This window comes from Pipistrellus kuhlii, unplaced genomic scaffold (assembly GCF_014108245.1).
Source record: "Pipistrellus kuhlii isolate mPipKuh1 unplaced genomic scaffold, mPipKuh1.p scaffold_m20_p_3, whole genome shotgun sequence".
Taxonomy (NCBI): domain Eukaryota; kingdom Metazoa; phylum Chordata; class Mammalia; order Chiroptera; family Vespertilionidae; genus Pipistrellus; species Pipistrellus kuhlii.
The window spans coordinates 145,034,499-145,057,589 of NW_023425529.1; the positions used below are offsets into that span (position 1 = coordinate 145,034,499).

At 37.4% G+C, this 23,091-nt stretch overlaps 1 protein-coding gene across 1 annotated transcript in view; it reads left to right on the plus strand.

Moving 5' to 3' along the window:
* The window catches only part of GPC5 (glypican 5), a 1,238,338-nt gene that overhangs the window by 230,933 nt on the left and 984,314 nt on the right, over positions 1–23,091 (plus strand). Inside the window, exon 3 of the mRNA XM_036457477.2 lies at positions 17,550–18,244. Within this exon, the coding sequence (XP_036313370.2) occupies positions 17,550–18,244 (695 nt within the window). The remainder of the gene's footprint in view (positions 1–17,549; positions 18,245–23,091) is intronic.

Below are 23,091 nucleotides of genomic sequence, written 5' to 3' on the forward strand. Positions count from 1 at the left end.
TGATATAAAGGTTACACATGGGTGGCTAACTTAGAAGCCCAGTGCATGAATTTGTGCATGGGTGGGATGGTGGGGTCCAGCCAGCCTGGCTAGGGGAAGGGGACATGGGCAGTTGGATGGCCTGCCTGCTGGTCGAATTCCTGGTCGAGGGAACAATTTTCATATTAGTCTTTTATTATATAGGATATACACTAAGTGGCCAGATTATTTTGCTTTCAGAGATCTTAATAATCTGGCCACTCAGTGTGTACACACACACACACACACACACACACACACACACACACATATATGCCTTTTCTTTCATTCTATTTTATATTTCCCCCATGATAATGATTGTTCTTCATTTAAATTAAAACTATAAAAACTATAATAGGTTTGTGAAAGGGCTATGACATATGAATAGTACAATTTGTATCATGCAGAAAGTGATATCTACACAGTGGTATATGTACATAGAAAAATATATAATTAGCAGCCTGATTGGGTCAGAGAAATTTGTGTATAGGATGCCATTTTCTCTTAAGGATGATTATGAATATTCCAGATGAAAAAGATAGACGAAAGGTAATGGGTGAAGGCTTGGAAGAGCCAGTTCTGAGCATTGATTGCATGTGTGTTGAAAGCAGAAGGGGTGCTGGGGGAGAAGTTGGGGGGAGAGAGAGGAGTGGCCAAGATGAGAGTGGAATAATAATTAGGCCTGACCCAGAAAGAACATGGTCTGTCTCACTCCAAAGTGTTTTGTCTTTTAAAGACACCAGGGCAAGGTTTTCCAATGCTTTTTAGAAATGCTGATTTCTGAACTCCATCTTGACCTACAGAATCTGAGTATCTTTATTAAATATTAACCTGAAGTAGCTTTAGTGCATATTAGTGCTTAAGAAACTCTGCTATAGGGAACCTTTGACTATTTAAATGTTCATAGTGCTAGGTTACAGATGGTACTACAGACTAATATTTGTAGTATATATTGTATGTGCATTTAACAGTTTACTGACAAAATTAGTTTTCATGGGCAGCTACTTAGAGTAGTATAACTAGATGGGTTTTATTTAGTGTGTACTAAAATTCCATTGGTCAAACTTTACCAAGGGTTATTTTTTTTATATCCCTTCCCATATGCACAATCAATCCTGTCTGAATGATTTAATAATTCTGGAACATTATAACAGGCTTCATTTGTGCTTTGAGGATAACTAAAGATTTTTTTATTTTTATTTTAACAATAATGAGGCTTTTCAAAATGGTATGTGGCAAATTACATGGGATGGGAGGATGTGCTTTATTGAGACTACCAAGATAGCTTTAAGTTTTATGCACATAATAGTTTTGAAAAGAAGCTGTTATTTGGTATGGCTAGCAAGTGAATTGGCTCTTAACCTTGTGAGATTTAGAAGAGGTAGATAGAGGGACCACTACTCTTTAATGCTGTTTATGGAATCAAGAACACCATCTATGTTTGTCTAAAACACTTCAATGTATATAGACAGGGACAGCTTGGATATATTGAAGGTGAATCCGAGTTAAAATAGAAAATAAAAAAATGAAGTGCAATAATGACAAGTGTAGACTACAACACAAGGTGGGAATGGCTGTTGAAATAAATGATGCTAATGAATGCATTGGGGTTTATACCAAAAAAGACATAAGAAGCATCATGGATAATATCCTATATAATAAAAGCTTAATATGCTAAGTGTCTGTTTGTCCAGTCACCCGTTCAACCAATCAAAGTGTAATATGCTAATGATATACTAAGGCCATTCAACTGCTTGCTATGATGTGCAAGGACCACCAAGGGGCAGTCAACTGGTTGACTAGTTGCTGTGATGTGCACTGACCAACAGGGGGAAGATGCTCCAACTGATAGGTTAGCTTGCTGCTGGGGTCCAGCCAATCAGGACTGAGTGAGGTGGGCTGGACACGCTCTGGAGCCCTCCTGCAGTCCCTTCCTAGCTGGCCAACGTTCTGTGACTCTCCCTTGCCCTAATCATGCACTGGTGGGATCCCTCAGCCTGGCCTGCACCCTATCACAGTCCAGGACCCCCAGGGGGATGTCAGAGAGCCAGCTTTGGCCCGTTCCCCCAGGCCAGGCCAAGGGACCCACTCTAATGTTCACTGGGCCTCTAGTTTTCAAAATAACAGATAATATATTGGGATTCATAAATACAAGTGCAATACAGAGGAAATATGACTTGGTCCTTCTATCAAGCTCTATATTGACTAGTATTTTCCTAAATAATGGGTTCTACTTCTTAGTGATTTTTTAATGCATAACTATACTTCCACACAGAAGCTAAGATCAATTTCCAATAAAGCAAATTTTAAAAAAATAAAAAGTTTCTAACTGTAGCTTTATGACATTTGATGTAATAACTACAAAACTACTATGTTTTAAGTGAATTAAACATGGCAATGAGGTATGAGAAGGGCTCTAGAATAATATTATATAAAATAATATTAATAGAAGCAAGCCTAAATAAAGTTCCTGAGCTGATTATGGGGCATTGGGAGATGAATTTTAGTACATTGATCAAATGATTTTGCATTTCTAATATACTGATATTTCAAAAGCTTTGACCTTGCTCTGCAAAATTGTAGCAATAAGCTTTTCCACTTTTATAATATTTAAGAAATATTTTGGGGGGTATTTATTATATTTTCATAAAGAAAATCTATAGTATAAATAATAATTTTAAATTTAGATTTTTAAAACATATCTTTGGAAGCACAGTTTAAAAAATAGACTTATAGAATTTTTATAAAGGACTTCCAACATTTCATAGCTTAATCACATAATTATTATATCCTATGCCTTCTGCTTTTACTATGTTACTATCGGAATATTTTCTGATGACATTTTTGAAAGCAGGAAAGGATATTGTAGTAAAACAGCCTCTCTTCAGTCTGATTGATTTTGTGCTCTATAACCCATTTCATTTGTCAGAAAGTATTGCAATTTTTTCCTCTTACTATTTGGAAAGAATGTAATAGTCTGAAAGATTGCCTACCTTCTAAAGGAGTTTCTCTCTTGTCAGGGCAGGAACAGTATATTTATTAAACTGCCTGTAATGTTGCAGTGAATACTTCCAATGCATTTCTTCTCTATGTGCTGTCCTATAACCACAGGAAGTACTCAAACATGACATTGGGCAGTATGATCCAGCAGATCTGTAGGACCATGGCTAGCATGCTCTAAAATCAGGAGATTCTAGAATGTCATTAACCTCCCCTTTTTTTAAGTTTCCTAATATTAGGATATAAGGCGGTTAGAACTCATCAGCATTTAATTTAGTATGAATTTGCATAATTACTATTTGTATATTGCCCAATTAAATTATTTTACTATCAAGCTAACACAAACAAACAAATATATTCTTAGAAGTATACTGTACACAAATACTCCAGGAACCATGATATGAGATACTAAGATACACACGTTGTACTTCATTACTTGGTAAAAAATCCACCTAAATTTTCTAAAAGAGGGTGTAAATTAAATATATTTCTCAGACCAATAAATGTGGTCAATGACTTGCAGTGATTTGACACAATGAGATAAATAATAAAAAAAAATTTAGAGGGTACTAGAAGTTTTGCTTTTGTACATCTATGGATTTTATATTGCTAGCTTTAAAAAGGAAAGATTGAGATTAGTATAATATGTAGTCAGAGGAATTGGAAGGCCGGTTCATTCTAATTTAGAATGCTATGTGCTACTTGATAAGATGGCTTTTTTTTTTTTTTTGACACCTGTATATCCTTTTAGACTGTTTGAAAACTGTGCAATGTAAATAAAATTGTGTTGATTTGTTCAGATCTATGGGGTTTTGACTTGCTCCTGGAGTGAACATTGTATTTAAGTAAATAGGTAAAAGGCAGGATGAAACTTTCAGAATACTCATTATTGGAAAGAGGAAAGAAAGGACTGAGGAACCAGTAATTCAGGCTAGATGAAATAGATTTTTGGGCAATAGGCTAGATGAAATAGATTTTTGGGCAAGTGGGTAATAAAAGTAAATAAACATCCCAATACTGCCCCAGGCTATTTGGCTTAGTGGATAGGCATTGGCCTGTGAACCAAAGGGTCCCAGGTTCATTTCCAGTCAAGGGCATGTACCTCAGTTGCTGACTCCTTCCCAGTCCATGGCCTCTGGTCAGAACCAATCACATTGATACTTTGTCTTTCCCTCTCCCACTCTCTCTAAAAATCAATGGGAAAATATCCTCGGTGAGGATTAAAAAAAAAAAAAAATCTTCTAGGATCCTGAGTCTGAATGCTTAGAAGTCTGACCTCACTATCCTATCTAATAAATAATAAAGAGGGAAAATGCTAATTGACCCTCATGATGTCACAAAGATAATGGTGCCCACAGCCAATAAGGAACAAATATGCTAATTAACTGCCCACCCTCAAAGATGGTGGTGACCATAGCCAATAAGAAGGGAATATGCTAATTGACTATCCCACCCTCAAAGATAGTGGCACCCACAGCCAATAAGGAAATGATATTCTAATTGACTGACATACCCTCAAAGATGGTGGTACCTAGTCCCCTCAGCCCCACAGCCATCCAGGGCTGGCCCAAAGTACAAGCAAGCTGCAGATGGCAGCTGCCCAGCTGCCTAGGGCTGCCTGAGGCTCAGGTAACCAAGGCCAGCTGAGGCTTGTGCTGTCGGCAATGGCAGCAGCAGAGGCGTGATGGGGGTGTTGCCATCCCTGATCTTTGGGTTGCCTCCTGCCCTGAAGGCTCCTGAACTGTGAGAGGGAGAAGGCTGGGCTGAGGATCACCGCTCCAGTGCATGAATTTTCATGCACCGGGCCTCTAGTATGAAATAAGGAACTCCAGAAAGAGTCCAGAAGGTAATAGTAGGGAAAAAGAGATCCAGGTGGATGTTAAGCATTGAGAAATAGATCTCCAGGTAAGATGTTTTGCTGCAGCAACAATTCCCAAAGTGTAATCTGGGGTTCCTAAATTCTTTTCAGGTTGTATGAGAAATCAAAACAGTTTTCACAATACTAAGAGAGGATTTGCCTATTTCTCAGTATTGGCATTTTCATTGATAGTGCAAACACAGTGGTGAACAAAACCAGTTGTAGCTTTAGCACACATTGATTTAGTGGCACCAAACTGCACTTGTAGTCATTGTATTCTTTACATCTTGTGTGGTGATATGAGAATACTTATGGCACATCTTCCACATACTGAGTTATAATGGTTGTAATGATGAGAAGCACTGTGCAATTGTTTGAGTTGTAGGCTAGATGAGCCACTTTTTTTCTGGACACTTGTTTTCTCATAAAAATGATCAATAGACAAACTATGATGATTTAGAGTTAGACATTTGGCAGACATTGTTTCAGAGTGGACCAAAATGAGCTTATTATCACTCCAAGAAAAAAAACAAAACTTACAGTGTTGGTTGTTTATGAACTTTCAAGAGAAAATTGGAAATTTAGGAAACATATAGCCACCTGAATAAACTTGCAATATTCCTAATAGTCACAGAAATAATGAAGTGTGTCAGCATTGAAAAGTCTGTATAATGCATGAACCAGGTTTTTCACAGTTATAAAACTATGCATGGGGTCCAGAATCATAAATAGTGAAATAGAACACTGAGACATTGCAACTAACCATTAAGAAAAATAATTAGTCAAGTTTTTGGTGTAATAGCAAAGAATATTAACAATTATGTCAATGGCATGTTTGTGTGAGGCTTGATTTTCTTCATATACCTTGACCATAAACTACATTGCAACAAATTAAACCCAGAAGCAGATATGAGAATCCAATTCTCTTTGATTAAAGCAGACATTAAAAATATTTGAAATATGAAAGACAATACCACTCTTTACACTAATATTTACTATTTTGAAAAATATAATTATTTCTTACATATTATTTTTAATTTATTCTAATGTAATTAACTTGTTTTTTAAAATACATATTTTAAAATAATTACCAATTTCTATTTTTAAAATAATAAATGTAGATAAATGTAACCCTGTAAGATGAAAGTTCTACAGGTTTGTCAGTAACTTTTAAGATTGTGAAGAATTTTTAGAAAAAAAGACTTTGGGAATTTCTGAGCAACATAAATTTCGGAGTCATCAGCTTGGGAGTTTCATTTGATATTGTAAAAGTGGTTTTATATTTTGAATAGGTGTAGTTTAAACCCTATTTTTTAAAATATAACTGCCTGGCTAAGCTTTAATTTCTAAGAGGCATCCGCTCCACAGACAGCTCTGTGGAACACATTGCGGGACACTTGACCAGAGAAAGAACTGGGCCGCTCCTTTGTTTTACAGATCTTGATTGACTTCAGTCACTGGCATTTGGTTTGTTTTCTCTTTCCTTACTTTATACTCCCACCTCACGTTTTAAATTCACCAATATAGAGTGAAGCTGGAAACCTTAACCCTGAAGCAGAACCCTAGGCTTGCTTTTCTCTCTGCCTGGGATTCCCCTGTGTGGCCCCAGGTCTGCCTCGTAACTCCCAGATCTTGTAAGTAACAACTGTACCTTTTCAAAGTCTCCTCCTGATGGTTATTGCTGAAGGGTTCTTGCAACTCTAGTAAGAACCACAAGTGGTGTTCCAGCCACAACCCTGGTTATTGAGACCAGTACGAACAGTGAGGTCCTATGGAACTAGAATTGCGACTTCAAAAATTCTGGCTTAGGACTTAAGAACAGAAAGGAAAAACAAAATTACCCATAATGGATGTAAGCGAATCCATGGCACCAGATTTAGGGCCTAGAGAAACCAGGAGAGTGTGAGCCCCGAGAAGCCAATGCATCTGGTTAGGAAGAGGTTGGACCATCTTTCTAGAGATTAGAATGAATTTTCCAGTTAATAATTACAAATATTAGAAAATCCTTAGCTGTGTTGACTCCAACACAACTTATGTAGGGTTATATCTTCCTTTATTTTTGCTATTTTAATAGTATTGGTTAATTTCCAAAAAACATAATTACAGTAGCTAACTTATGATGTCACATAATGGCTCAATGTACTAAATTAACAGTAAAATCTTTCTATTTTATTTAGGCACATAAATAAAGTTGTTTCATTTTGTTTTGTTTTTAAGTATATACCAAACAGACCATTTTAAACTAATTTAAATAGACTTTCAGCCTGTTTAAAAAGAGATAATAGCTCTAACTGGTTTTGCTCAGTGGGTAGAACATCTGCCTGTGGACTGAAAGGTCCCAGGTTTGATTCCTGTCAAGGGCATGCACCTTGGTTGCAGACACATACCCAGTAGGAGATGTGCGGGAGGCAGCTGATCGGTGTTTTTCTCTCATTGATGTTTCTAACTCTCTCTCTCCCTCTCACTTCCTCTCTGTAAAAAATCAATAAAATATATTTAAAAAAAATAAAAAATAATATATGCTAATGGTTAAGAACCCAGAGTCTAGAGCCAGAGACCTTGGATTCACATCCAGGCTATGCCACTTTCTATGTAAGCCTTGGGCAAATTACTTATATTTTCAGTGTTTCACTTGATCATCTTTATAATAATAACAATAGTAACAACAACTATTATTATTGTAAGGATAGCCACAGAATGGGTTGGAGAACCAAGGGAATTAATTTACCAAAAACACTTAATGAGACATCTAGTTCATGGCAAATACATAGCAGAAGTGAAAGGTAATTGTGATCATGATCCTTTAATGTATTTTGAGCAGTTTTCACCTGTAGACATTATACAGATATGGAGCATGTCCAAATTCATTTAATTCTCACAGCTACCTGATTAGCTAGGTACTGAGTTCTGCTTTTGCTTAATCCCTTCACTTTTTTCACCCAGCCCCCGAACCCCTTCTCATCTGACAGCTATCAGTTTGTTCTCCATATCTATGAGTCTATTTTGTTTGTTGGTTTACTTTGTTAATTAATTCCACATATAAGTGAAATCATATAGTACTTGTCTTTCTCTGACTGGATATTTCACTTGCCATGATACTCTCCAGATCTATCCATTCTGTTGCAAAATGTAAGATTTTTTTTTTATTTTTTTTTTAAGGCCGAGCAGTATTCAATTGTGGAAATATACCACAGCTTTTTTTATCTATTGGTGGGCACTTGGTTTGCTTCCATAGTTTGGCTATTGTAAATAGAGTTGCAATGAACATAGCGGTGCATATATTTCTTTCAAATCAGTGTTTTGAGTTTATTCAGATAAGTTCCCAGAAGTAGAATTGCTGAGTCATAAGTCAGTTCTATTTTTAATTTTTTGAGATAACTCTACATTGCTTTCCACAGTGGCTGCACCTCTGCTTTCCCACCAACAGTGCAGGAGGTTTCCCCTTTTCCACATCCTTACCAACACTTGTTTGTTGATTTATTGATGACCGCCATTTTGACAGGTGTGAGGTGATATCTTCTTGTGATTTTAATTTGCATTTCTCTGGCAATTCCTTACATTGAGCATCTCTTCATATGTCTACTGGCCATATGTATGTCCTCTTTGGAGAAGTGTCTATTCAGGCCCTTTCCCCATTTTCAATTTGGAATTTTTGCTTTTTGGTGTTGAGTTTTATAAATTCTTTATGAATTTTGGATATTTAACCCTTATCAGATGCATCATTGGCGAATATGTTGACTATTCATTTTGTTGATGGTTCCCTTTGCTGTGCAAAATCTTTTAGTTTGATGTTGTCCCATTTGTTTAGTTTTTCTTTTATTTCCCTTGCCTGAGAAGATCTATCAGAAAAAAATATTGCTATGAAAAATGTCTATGATTTTTCTGCCTGTTTTCTTGTAGGATTTTTATGGTTTCAAGTCTTTAATCCATTTTCAGTATGGTGTAAGAAGGTGATCTGGTTTAATTTTTTTGCTTGTATCTCTCCATTTTTCTCAACACCATTTATTGGACAGACTATCTTTATCCCATTGTACGTTTTTGCCTCCTTTGTCAAATATTGACTTATCATAAAGGTGTGGATTTATTTCTGGGCTCTCTATTCTGTTCCATTGATATATTTTAAAGGTTATTAGGATATTTGATTTAAAATCTTCACAATAATTCATGAAACAAACTACAGTGAGTTTTTTGGCGATGATTTTATCTATACTAATAAAAAAGATAATATGCTAATTAGACCAGGATGACCAGATATCTTCTGGACATCAGACTTCCTTCTGGACAGCTAGGGGGTGACCACTCTGGCAGTGGACCAGTTAGGGGGCAACCAAGCCAGCAGAGGACCAGTTAGGGAGTGATCAGGCCAGCAAGCAGAGGCAGTTAGGGGCAATCAGGCAGGCAGGCAGGCAGGTAGGCAGGTAGGCAGGTAGGCAGGCAGGCAGGCAGAGTGGTTAGGGGCAATTAGGCAGGTGAGCAGTTAGGAGCCAGCAGTCCTAGATTGCAAGAGGATATACAACTGCTGGTTTAGGACATACTAAACTGGCAGTCGGACATCTTCTGAGGGGTTCTGGATTGGAGAGGGTGAAGGCAGGCCTGAGACCACCCCCCCCCCCCCCCCCCCCGCTCAAATTTTGTGCACCAAGCCTCTAGTCCTATATGATAAAAAAGCTAATATGCAAATCAACCAAATGGTGGAACAGCATGTGCTATGATGCGCACTGACCACCAGGGGGCCGACGATTAACACAGGAGCTGCCCCCTAGTGGTCAGCGTGCTCCCACAGGGGGCGCGTCACTCAGCCAGTGCAGTGGTGGTGGCGGGAGCCTCTCCCACCTTTGTGACAGTGCTAAGGACCCCTCAGGAGATGTCTACTTGCTGGCATGGGGAGCGGGCCTAAGCCCGCAGGTGGATATCCCCCAAGGGGTCTCAGACTGCAAGAGGGCACAGGCTGGGCTGAAGAACCCCCCCCCCCCCAGTGCACAAATGTCATGCACCATGCCTCTAGTGCCTCTAGTATTACATAAACACTTAATTTCAAATTTTTGATAAAATGATAAACTGATTTTCAGAACATAAATGGTTATAAAGTGATATTAGAAATAAATGTGAAGTGACATGATAGCCAAAATAATGGGGAGGGAAATGAGGGAGGAGAAAAGTTGAGAAAGCATTTTTCTATGTAGTGCTTTTCCTAGGAGACCAGATTAATTACCAGTATGTTAATTTTTGGTGGTGTAGATTAATATTTCACTGACTATATTTTGTATAGATGACTAATTTCTGAAGAATGATATTATAAATCATACTGCATAACATTAAAAATATGTCATTAAATTAATATTCCAGAAAACATTTATTATACATTTTACTTTATGAAAAAATTGAGTAAATATGCAAATATTGTAGAGTTGAATTCACTATAAACACTTCTTGACTGGAGAAATAGATAACTGCTGCTTTTATTTAAATATGCATATTTTCAGAGTAGCTATAATGGTCTTCTGATAATTACAAGAATTAGTAAATGTGACTATTAAAATGATTAAAAAGTATTTTTATTTAAAGCAAAGCAGAAGAATTAGAGCTCATTGTAATGTATATGTGATTAACACTGGTTGAGAAATTACTCTTAAAATTACCTACAAATCTTGTCATCTGTCTGTAATTCAATTCAGAAAGATGTATAATCTCAGGCACACACTAGCTCTAAATTAGCAGTTTAGTAATGAAATATCTGTTGTAGTAACACAATCTGTGACTTGAGAATTGTAATGCACAAAAGTGTAAATTTACTCTTAACATTTCCAACCCAAATACACATTGTAAAACCATCTGATTATCCATGGTTGATATAATTTAATCTTTCTCCATCTATTTTATTGCTATATTTGATGATATCTGTGATCTTGAATTGAAACACACTTTAAATTTTGTATCTTAAAATGTTCATATATCAAAAATAATAAAAATGTAAAAAGGTTCATAAAATATCTGTTCCTGTAAGGCTGGTTAGGTTATTACAATAGTTATTTCATGATCATTACTTTTTGAAGTCAACTTTATCTTTAAAGCAATAAAAGCCCTATAAATATTAAATTTTTCCCCATTGCAAAAAGATACCTGTATATTAATCTTCACTGATTTAGCAATTTGTCAAGTTTAATTTTAAATCCCTATCATCTGATTTTATCTCCACTAGTTATATTTAAGCTTACATCCTTGATTTAAGTTTTAATAATCATTGGTACATACAATAAAATGTCTCTGAAGGGAGTGTGTGCTGGAAAAGATTGAGATTAAAACTTCTTGTTATAGGTGTTTTATTATTAAAATTTCTTAGAAAGTTAATGATGAAATAGAAGTAGATGCAGATAAACTTTATACATTCCAACTTTACTTCTTACTTTATGAGATAAGACATAATTTGATTTTCTCATAAAGCTGGAAGAAATTAAGTTTTTATTCCATCAGTAATTAGATTATAGTTTTTATTCAATCTACCACTCTCAGGAATTAAAAGGAAAGTTGGGGTTTTGGCCTTGATAAATTTGATCTGATAACACTGGAAAGAAGAACTTATTGAAATTCTCAGTGAAAAACAATAAAAAAGATACATTTTTTTCTAATCTATTGCTAAAATTCCTTAAGTAAGCTTAGCAAATGTTTATTTATTTTGAAGATATATTACACTATTTAGTATGTGAATAGAAAAATATTACTTAGATGGCTTGAGTGAGTTGCATTTTTTATTTATTAAAACTTTGTAATGAAAGGAACTGTTTAGTCTCCTTAATATTTAAGTAGATGTGATGAATTATTCAGCACCTAACCTACCTTGGATTTGTAAACTCTGATTATGTGAATTATTCTTTTGCATTGCAGCAAAATATTTTGCTCATTAGATAATTCTTAAAATTCTTATTAAAATAAAATATTAATTTCATAAAATGGAAACACTCAACTCTATGGTAAACATAGGAGAAGGACATTATGATAGTTTTGCAAATTCAGAGTTGATACAACAGTGTTTGTAAATTAAACTTCTGATTTTACCAATATTCATAAAAATTATTAACAAGATAATTCAATAGATTGGCTTCTAGATTGTTTAGTTTCTGATATGTGAGTTTTATATATTAAAATTTTATGAACCTAGAAGGACCAAAACTTCACAAATGTTTATTTCTACACATTAGAAAGTAAAATGTATATAGAAAAAGTGTTTATAGTTTTTCTTATTGATTGGATTTAAGAAACATTTATGACCACAAATACATATAAGTAAAAAATGCATGTTTAGGTAACTCAATAAGTAGAAAGTGTCAATATCAGGTTTAATAAAGATTAAAAGGAAAAATAACATATTGTGATGAATTAATAGAATAGTGAAAACCAATTGCAAAACAGTGTATTTTTAAAACCCAATGTGTGTTTAGCTATTCAGGATAGAATCAGAATATTGATGTTTGAGAACATATAATGTCTCATTTAAAGGGTAATACAATTAATACATGATAATTAAAATTTTAATACATATGATATTAGAAAACATTTTTAAAATATATTTTATTGATTTTTTTACAGAGGGAAAGGAAGAGGGATAGAGAATTAGAAACATCAGCTGGGACCGGTTTGGCTCAGTGGATAGAGCGTCGGCCTGTGGACTGAAAGGTCCCGGGTTCGATTCCGGTCAAGGGCATGTACCTTGGTTGCGGGCACATCCCCAATAGGGGGTGTGCAAGAGGCAGCTGATCTATGATTCTCTCTCATCGATGTTTCTAACTCTCTGTCCCTCTCAATTCCTCTCTGTGTAAAATCAATAAAAAATATATATATAAAAAAAGAGAGAATTAGAAACATCGATGAGAGAAAAACATCAATTAGCTGCCTCCTGCACACTCCCCACTGGGGATGTGCCCCCAACCAAGGTACATGTCCTTGACCAAAATCGAACCTGGGACCCTGCAGTCTGCAGGCCGACTCTCTATCCACTGAGCCAAACCAGCCAGAGCAGGAAACATTTTTTAAAATTTTACTGTAATATGTGTCCTAAATTTTTTGTTTTTATTTTTATTTTGTTAAAGATAGAATAACAATAAACTAAAGAAAAACTAGTGTGAAATGAAATAAAATCAGCATTGTAGAATTTTTTTTAGCATTTTATTTTTTAATTATGAACTAAAAGATAATCAATTTCAATTTTTGTCTTTAGTGCAGGACAGCCTTCAGCCCTCAAAAGAACTAATGATTTTTGGAATTACTATACTCATTTATATATTTTTTTTTATTGATTTTTTTAGAGAGGAAGGGAGAGGGATAGAGTTAAAAACATCAATAAGAGAGAAACATCAATTAGTTGCCTCCTGCACATCCCCTACTGGATATGTGCCTGCAACCAAGGTACATGCCCTTGAGCGGAATCAAACCTGTGACCCTTCAGTCCGCAGGCGGATGCTCTATCCACTGAACCAAACCAGTTAGAACCATACTCCTTTTTATAATGGATCCAATTAAATATTAAATGTATTCTCTTCAACATTGCTTTTATAAAATTAATTTGCAAACATATTAGTTACTGCAATGGAAAAGATGAATTCCCTATATTCCTGAATAAATTATAAATTAATGGGAGTGGAATTTATAAAGAATACTTTAATTTTTACTTTAAAAAGATGTGTTTCAACATTATTTAAGATTGGCAGAAGTCAGATGGAACCTTTGTCTTATTGCTTGGGGTAGCATGCAACCTTTATTGCACTGAGAAACATGGCAGCTATTAATCACACACCTACATCATGCACCTTAGCAAACTTGGTGGGAAGCATGTAGGAATGTTTGTGATATGTGGGTATTTTTTAACCTAGTCTTATTTTATCATACAAAAGAAAATTTGCAACCTATCTTATCCTAGTTCATAGTCTCATCAAATATGAGAAAAACAACCCTATATTATTGGTAATAAATAAACTTAACAGTTTTATTTTAGTTCCAACCACAGAGGTTTAATTTGCTTTTCACACTCATTCTCATGGTTCCATGAAAGCTTTGGTAGCAGCCGAGGTTGCAACTGCGGGGTCAGACTATCACGGTGGAATGCTTTGTTGAACCACTCTATAAAAGCAAAGAGAACATTTTATAGATATATGCAAGTGCACAGTGTTTCAAAAGTTGGCCAACTCTGGATTCTTAGGATATATTCTCAGAAGTGGGGATCACTTGGTCAAATAGCAGTTCCATCTTTAGTTTTTTGAGGAAAATGTTTTCCACAGTGGCTGCACCAGTTTTCATTCCCACCAGCAGTGACTGAAGGTTTCTTTTTCTTAACATCTTCACTAGCACTTTTTTTTGTTGATTTATGGATGATAGCCTTTCCAGCAAGTATGAGGTGATACCTCATTGTCATTTTAATTTGCATCTCTCTGATGATTAGTGACTTTGAGTATTTCTTTCATTTGTCTCTAGGCCTTCTGCACATCCTCTTTAGAGAAGTGTCCATTCAGGTCCTTGGCCTATTTTTAAGTGGATTGTTTGTCTTCATTTTGTTGAGTTCTATGAGTTCTTTATGTATTTTGGAAATTAACCTTTTATCAGATGTTTCATTGGCAAATATGTACTCTCATTCATTAGGATGTTTTTTTTATTTTGTTGATGGTTGTTTTTTTTTTGCTGTGCCAAAGCATTTTATTTTGATGCAATCCCATTTGTGGCCAAGTCAAAATAATTCCACCCTCTTGACCTTTTGATTGTTTGTTAAATATAGATTCCTGGTCCAAGACAGGCCTACTGAGTTAGAATCCACAGTGCAGAGACCTGGCAATTGGTATTTTCCACAGTCAGTCCAGATGGTCAGGCCAGTTGGGAAAACCTGGTGTTAATTCTCTCACTTGGCAGAGCAGCTAATCTCAGTTGAAGCCTTCAGTTATGATCTTATTTTCATCCTTTTACAATTTAATTGAGATTGAGAATCAGTATATACTATAGTGGGCCCTGGAGATGCACAGGTATTGTATGAGCCTTGCCTGGTTAACAATCTGGAGGGTTTTTTTTTTATTGTTTAATTTTATTTAATTTCTATTATTTAATTTTAACAGAGTTGCAACAGCCTTTAAAGCATGTTGCCTTTGATTGCAACAGGAAAAATCTCTCTCTTAGTCCCAGCTTCTGCAATGGAATATCATAAACCAAGTGGTCTTATAAACAAGACAAGTTTATATCTTAGAATTCTGGAGGGTGGGAAGTCCAAGATCAAGGTGGTGATAAATTCATTATCTGGTGAGAGTACCCTTCCTGGTTCACACACAGGTGTTTTTTCTTTGTGTCCTTGTCTGGCATAAAGGGCAAGGGAGTGCTCTGAGACCTCTCTTATAAGGGCGCTAATCCCATTCCTGAGGGCTCCACCTAATCACCTTCTGAAGGACCCACTTCCAAATACTGTCACATTGGAGATTAGGTTTTGACATATGTATTTTAAGGGGAACACAATAGCATGCACCTTGATATATCACGCTGAAGCCTGGAACCCAACCTGAGTCAGTCTCAGAACAGAATCAGGGTACATGATATTGTATTGTTTCTGTCTGTTCTTTTCATGAAAGTGGGTAGCTTTTTTTTTAGGATACTATGGCAAATTCATGACACAATTCCATTTTACCAACCCTTCCTGCACCTCTGCTTTCTATTATTTAATTTTATTTTACCATTTTCCATCTCTCTCTCTCTCTCTCTCTCTCTTTAATATATTTTATTGATTTTTTACAGAGAGGAAGAGAGAGGGATAGAGAGTTAGAAACATCGATGAGAGAGAATCATCGATCAGCTGCCTCTTGCACACCGCCTACTGGGGATATGCCCACAACCAAGGTACATGCCCTTGATCGGAATCGAACCTGGGACCTTTCAGTCTGCAGGCCGATGCTCTATCCACTGAGCCAAACTGGTCCCGGCTCATTTTCCGTCTCTTTTTAATATTCTACACGCCCAGTGCACAAAATTCGTGCCCAGGGGAAGGGATGTCCCTCAGGACAGTCTTCACCCTCTACCCTCTGGGACCCCTTGAAGGATATTCAACTGCCCATTTAGGAGATTGGGCATAAATGGGCAGTCGGACATCCCTCTCACAATCAAGGCCTGCTAGCTCCCAACTTCTCGCCTGCTTGCCTGCCTGACTGCCTTATTGCCTCTAACTGCTTCTGCTTCTGCTTGCCCGCCCAATCACCCCCTAACCACTCCCTTGCCAGTCTGATTGATGCCTAACTACTTATTCCCCTGTTGGCCTGGTCGCCCCCAACTACACCTCCCCTGCCCTGGCATCTTGGTTGCCTCTAACTGCCATCCCTCCCCCCCATGCTGGCCTAGTTGCCCTCACTGCTCTTCCTGTCAGCCTAATTGCCCCCAATTGCACCTCCCCTGCCATCCTGGTCACCCCCAATTGCCCCCTCTTCCAGCCTGGTGGCCCTAACTGCCCCCCAATGGCCTGGTCACCCCCAACTGCCCCCTGATGCCAGCCTGGTCACTCCTCATGGCCCCCCAGTCAGCCTGGTTGCCCCATGCAGCCTGCTTGTTCAGTTGTTTGGTCATCCCTCACTAACCTCTCTGCCAACCTGGTGGTAGGCAGCCATTTTGTGAAGGCGTGAGGGTTAATTTGCATATCACTTCTTTATTATATAGGATTCAATGGTTGGGTTTCAGTATTATTATGTGGTCTTTTACGACCTAATAAAAATTAACTGAGATTGGAGTTATGGGAGATAATTTTATTGATGTATTTTAAAATTAATTATATATTGATATGTATCATATTTAAGATAATTATAAAATGTAATTACCAGTATACACAAGGTGATGGACTGCTATCTAAAGCTATCATTTTGAAGTATAACATCTACTTGCTGATTACTACAACCTCCCTTAATTTGTGGATGAATTATCCTCTCTTCTTTCTACAGCAAAATTTATTTGAAATCATTGATTACTTAGTAATAAAATAAAATGTCCCACAATAAAGTCCTTAAAGATAAGATGATCAAAAACAACAGAAGATAGTGGAGAAGGTGGTCATGCAATTATTTATTTTCACCAATTAATACTGCCCATGACCTTTCCACTGTGTAAATAAGGTTTGACAGTGTAGGGGTTTCATTATAAAGTCCTTTATTTTCTTTTTAATTTGAACATGCTGAGAGGTCCAAGGGGAACTTAGCCTCTCTTTAGAGTAACTGGTGAGCAATCTACTAGTTTTCATTCTGAGGGGGGAAAAATACAGTACGAGTTGAATCAATTATTTAATATCACCATATTTGATAAACAATGAACTCATGATAAAAAATTATTTTCTCAGTGACACTGTTTTCCTATCATTGTTAGATTATGAATGACTAAGACATAAACTAAGAAAATACCATACATGTAAATTCTTTTTTATTTCTATTCTTTTTAAAATGTGTTTAATTCTAGAAAATACATTTCTGTAAAATAAATGTGCTGTGAGCCAGGCTCACTGTTGACCAGACATCATCTTTTGGAAACTAAATTGGGTGTGTAGGTTGAGCATACTCATTTAGATCTTTAGGTTAGTTTCAATGCATGAAGCTCATTTACTGTTTGGAGCAGATGGACGAAGAGTTATAACATGAATACTAAGCTTCTCCATCCTTTGCCTCTGCTTTTGTTATAGAAACCCTTGAAACTCTCATCAGACAAGCAGAAAATTACACCAGCATACTTTTCTGCAACAGCTATAGGAACATGGCCTTGGAGGCTGCTGCTTCCGTTCAGGAGTTCTTCACCGACGTGGGGCTGTATTTATTCGGTGCGGATGCTAATCCTGAAGAATTTGTGAACAGATTCTTTGACAGTCTTTTCCCCCTAGTCTACAATCATCTCATTAACCCTGCTGTGACTGACAGTTCCCTGGAGTACTCGGAATGCATCCGGATGGCTCGCCGGGACATTCGTCCATTTGGTACTATCCCCCAAAGAGTGATGGGGCAGATGGGGAGGTCGCTGCTGCCGAGCCGCACGTTTCTGCAGGCACTGAATCTGGGCATTGAAGTCATCAATACCACAGACCATCTGCTCTTCTCCAGGGAGTGTGGCCGGGCCTTCCTGAGGATGCAGTACTGCCCTCACTGCCAGGGCTTGACCCTCAGTAAACCGTGCATGGGGTACTGCCTCAACGTCGTGAGAGGCTGCTTGGCACACATGGCAGAGCTGAACCCACACTGGCATGCGTACATCCGGTCCTTGGAAGAGCTGTCAGATGCCATGCATGGGACATATGACATTGAACACGTGCTCCTGAACTTCCACTTGCTTGTGAATGATGCTGTGATGCAGGCCCACCTGGACAGACAAAAATTATCGGAACAGGTAGGAAGCCACTCCCAATTAACGGTTTGATTTTTTTTTAAAACTCAGAGATTAGCCAAATACATAAAGTCTGTGGATTTTAAGCACATCATTATGTACTTTAAAATCATGGCAGCTTCACACGATTCACATTTTTCTTTCCCTCTTCTGAGGCTAGCCCTGAGCAAACCTCGGTGAAGGAGGTTACTTTAGTCTCGCAAAAGATTACAATCAGCATTGTACTTGTGTTTTATAAGTAAGTTTTAAACAAAACTCTTGTCATATGAAACTCCATGATGGATTTACAAAGAGCATTCTTTTTCTTTTAAGTAAATAGTTTTGATTTCATATCATAAGCAGTCCTGTGACTATCCTGATAAAAATCAATGATTACCAAAACAGTTGTAGATCCTTTTCCAAATGAAACAACTGAGATTCCCTTTTTAACTAATGGTGACAGAAGAAGGAGAAACTGACTTTAAATTCCTTGAAAATTGACTCATTAATATTTATTTCTGCCAACTCTAGTGATTTATAAGCTATTTATCAAGCTTTGATAGCTAGTCACACGTCAATGAATTTAACAAATTCAAAATAAATTACTGGAAAGCCAGCAAATAATGACTTTCTCACATTCCCAAAGCAATCTCTGAGATCTAGTACTTCCAAGTCTAATCTCAGTAAATACATATTTCCACTTTAAGAAATCCGTAGAGGTACCTGATATATTTCAGTCGGATGAATTTCAACTAGAAAAATGTTCTCAATTTCCTGAGAAAATCAGAAGTATCTTCTGTTTAAACCATTAGAAAAACACATGCCTGATGATAATCAAATCCTTCATCTTTTTTTGGAAATTTACCTCCTGCAAATGTGAATCATGAGGAGGGGCAGGAAATTTTATTTGGCTTTTTGATAACCTCTCTTGAGGATGAAATGATTGGCAGTGGTCAGGACCAAATTGAGACCCATGAACCTCATGAGATATGTCTAAATTTTACAAAGGACACATTAAATAATAAGCTTGCATTGTTTTTGAATAAATATTTTGTAAAAAAAATTGAAAACATTACATGATTAATTTGTTATTCCATCTTGCTGAGAAATACTGTAATATTAATTGCTTGACAATAATTACTGACAATCAATCATAATTCTTTCTGCCTAATTTTCTATGAAAGGGAATTGATTAAATATCTATGAAAGTCTGAAGGCCTATAAAGGGGAATCTGGACCAAGATCTCTCGGAACAGTGATCCATAGGGTTTGTGGACAACTCTCATTGGGAGGTTCATCTTTACGGTGAATGACTATCTGCACCCTAACTTGCCATGTGTGGTACTCTAGAATGTAATCCTTTGGAGATGGGGAATTAGTCTTAGCCATCTTGGACTTCAGTTATATGAAAGCAATTATTCTGCTTCTTGGCCTTATATCTTCTATCTAGACTATTCACTCCTATTTTATTCAATTATTTGATATATGCTGTCTTTGAAAGATCACTAGTTGAACCACATAGCTCTGTCTTGCTCACCTAGGAGGCCTGATGATTTGGGATGGAGTCAGTCAGATTGGAGGGATCATGGAGGTTGATGGATTTACAAAGAGCATTCATGGAGGATAATGGAGGTTGACAAACAGTGGACCCTGGGCCTGGAGGGAATGTTCTTCTACTCTCAGTCTGGTGTCTGGATATACTCTTTGAAGAGACAAAGAACTGGCCTCTGGAGTGTTTGTCCCTCTATGTGAAAACCATCAAATTGATGCCCTGCCAGTATAGATCAGTATTTGAGAATTGTGGCTCAGGTCTGCGCCAGATACATTCTTTTTGAACACAAGGAATGGAAGGAGTTTGTAAATTGATACTTAATTTATTTGCATCAATTCAGTGGTCTCTATTTCTGACACATTCAATTGTCCAGTTCTGTATTTCCACAATCCATGTTGTTTTCCCCAGGAATAGCAACCCAATGGCTCATTTATAGCAGGTGTTCGCCTACAGGTTTGATCTGACTACTGCTAAGAACTCACTCTCCAGGCAGGATTCTGATTTTTTTCTCTCTTTAGTACTTTTCTCCACCCTTATCTTCCATTTTTAAGATTCATATGAAAGCAGACTTAAGCTTCTCTGAAGACTAGAATTGTCCTCCATAGCCTGTCAATGCTGTCTGAAGTAGTTCTCCATGTTTCTGATGGTTTTTGAAGGCTATTTGGTTGCTACTTGACGTTGAATTTGTTGGGTAAGTCTCCTAAGATGTTAATCTTGCATGTAATGTCAGCAATTGGTTAAACTTTTATATAGTTAGAATTTTTTTTCTTTTTCAAGCTTTCTATAGGTCCAGTTAATAAGCTATAGTATTCCAGTTTTTTATTCACGGTCTTCACTTTGACTTATAGTAAGTTCTCAAGTTTGGCTTCAGTACAGTTGATTTAAGGTCTCTAAATTGTCTTTAGAAAATGGCAAAACTTCTCAACAATTTGATGTTTTTAAAAAATATATATTTTTATTGATTTTTATAGAGAGGAAGGGAGAGTGAAATGATGAGAGAGAAACATAGATTGGCTGCCTTCTGAGTGCCCTCCACTGGGAATCGAGTCCACATGCAGGCATGTGTCCTACCTGGGAATTGAATTATGACCTCCTGGTTCATGGGCCAATTCTCAAATACTGATCCATACTGGCAGGGCATCAATTTGATGGTTTTCACATAGAGGGACAAACACTCCAGAGGCCAGTTCTTTGTCTCTTCTCACAAACAACATAAACTGATGAACAAAAACAGATCCAGAGCCAGAGAAGCATTGATCAGACTGTCAAACCTCAAAGGGAAGGTAGGGGAGGGTGGGGTGAGGGGGAAAGAGCAACTAAAGGACGTTATGCATGAATATAAGCCTAACCAATGGACACAGACACCAGGGGGCCGAGGGAGTGAGGGGGTGGTGGCAATGGGGGGATAAGGATACATATATAATACCTTAATCAATAAAGAAAAAAAAATATCAAAACAAAAACAAAAAAAAATTTTATTCACACGAAATTTAAAAAAAAATTAATTTTGCTTGCCTAACCTTGGTCCTGCCTTTCAACAAACTCTCAAAAGGTCTCAGGTATACCATTTTAGTTTATCTTTTATTCTTTGGCCTTCTTTAGCCACAACATTAAGTATATAAAATGTCTACATTTATTACTTAATCCATTCTCTTAAAACTTTCAGCCACTAGCATTCATCAAAAAACTATTTATGCCTGGTCAGTGTGGCTCAGTGGCTGAATGCTGAGCTATGAACCAGGAGGTCATGATTTGTTTCCCGGTCAGGGAACATGCCCAGTTTGTGGGCTCAATCCCCAGTGTGGGGTGTGCAAGAGGCAGCTGATAAATGGCTCTCTCTCATCATTGATGTTTCTGTCTCTCTCTCCCTCCCCCTTCCTCTCTGAAATCAATAAAAATATATTTTTTAAAAAGTTTTTAAACACAAAGTCTCTCACTCTGATTATTAAAACGACCCTCTCTAACAGGGCCTGAGCTAAACTCCCTTGGAACAACCCTCAGTGATGGGCACAGGGCTGCAAGATCAGCATTACACACAGCATCATGGCTTCATGGATGGCTCGCCTCAGTTTGCCATGACTGTGTGGCCATAACAGGCCAGGTAGCTTTGCATAGAGAATTCTGCCCAGAACCTCTCCAGTGCAGAGCACACCTCAGTGCAGGTAATAGGAATGACAAGAAAATGACAAGACAAACAGAGCCTCTCAACCTTCCCCACATCTTGCTCCTCAAAGTCAATAGCCATGTCTCATCACAGTGGCTTTTCCTGATTACCCCAAGAATAAGTGGGGAAATGTCTTTGTCTTTCTACATCTAATTTTTTTTTATTTGGGGAGTTCCTTAATGGACATTTGAAAGCTCTCAACACTGGCCACTGATCCTCACCTAGGATGTTTTTTTCTTATTGATTTTTAGAGAGAGTGTAAGGGGCATTGAGAAAGACAGAGACAGAGGGGGGAAGGGAGAGGAAGAGGGAGAGAGGGAGAGAGAGAGAGAGAGAGAGAGAGAGAGAGAGAGAGAGAGAGAGAGATCAATTTGAGAGAGGCATATTGATTGGTTGCCTCCCTGCCTCCTGTCTCCCACATGGGCCTAGACTGGGCCAGGGATTGAACCTGCAACCCAGGTATTTGTCCTTGACCGGGATCTAACCAGAGTTTCTTCAGTTCACAGGCCAACACTCTAACCACTGAGCAGGGCTGGCCAGGGTTGATCCTCTTTTTCTTCAATAACCTTTTCATTTTGTGGCCTTGGAGACCTAATCCAACCCACATTTTCTCCTTTGACTGTGCTCACAAGGCCTGCATGGACCAGAAGGGTTGACATTAACTCTTTAGCAGCTACCCTTTGAAATAGATAGAACCTCCAACTTTTTTTTTTTTTTTGTCATTAAGATGTTACATATGTGTCCTTATCTCTCCATTGCCCCACCACTATCCTCACAGAGGCCCTCACCCCCCTGGTGTCTGTGTCCATTCTTTAAGCTTATATCATGCATACAAGTCCTTTGGTTGACCTCTTCCCCTTCCCCTTCCCCTCCCCAGCCTTTCGTCTGATGGTCTGATCAATGCTTCTCTGTTTCTGGAACTGTTTTTGTTCATCAGTTTATTTTGTTCATTATATTCCACAAATGAGTGAGATCATGTGATTTTATCTTTCTCTGACTGGCTTATTTTGTAGAACCTCCAACTTTTAAAAATGGAGGCTTGCTCATTTCTTATTTCGTTTTCAGCTACTCTCTGTGTTTATTTGGAGACTAGAATAAGGAGATGAGGCACTGCTGCAATTGGTGCTGTAATTGCTGCAAAATTACCCAAGGGAA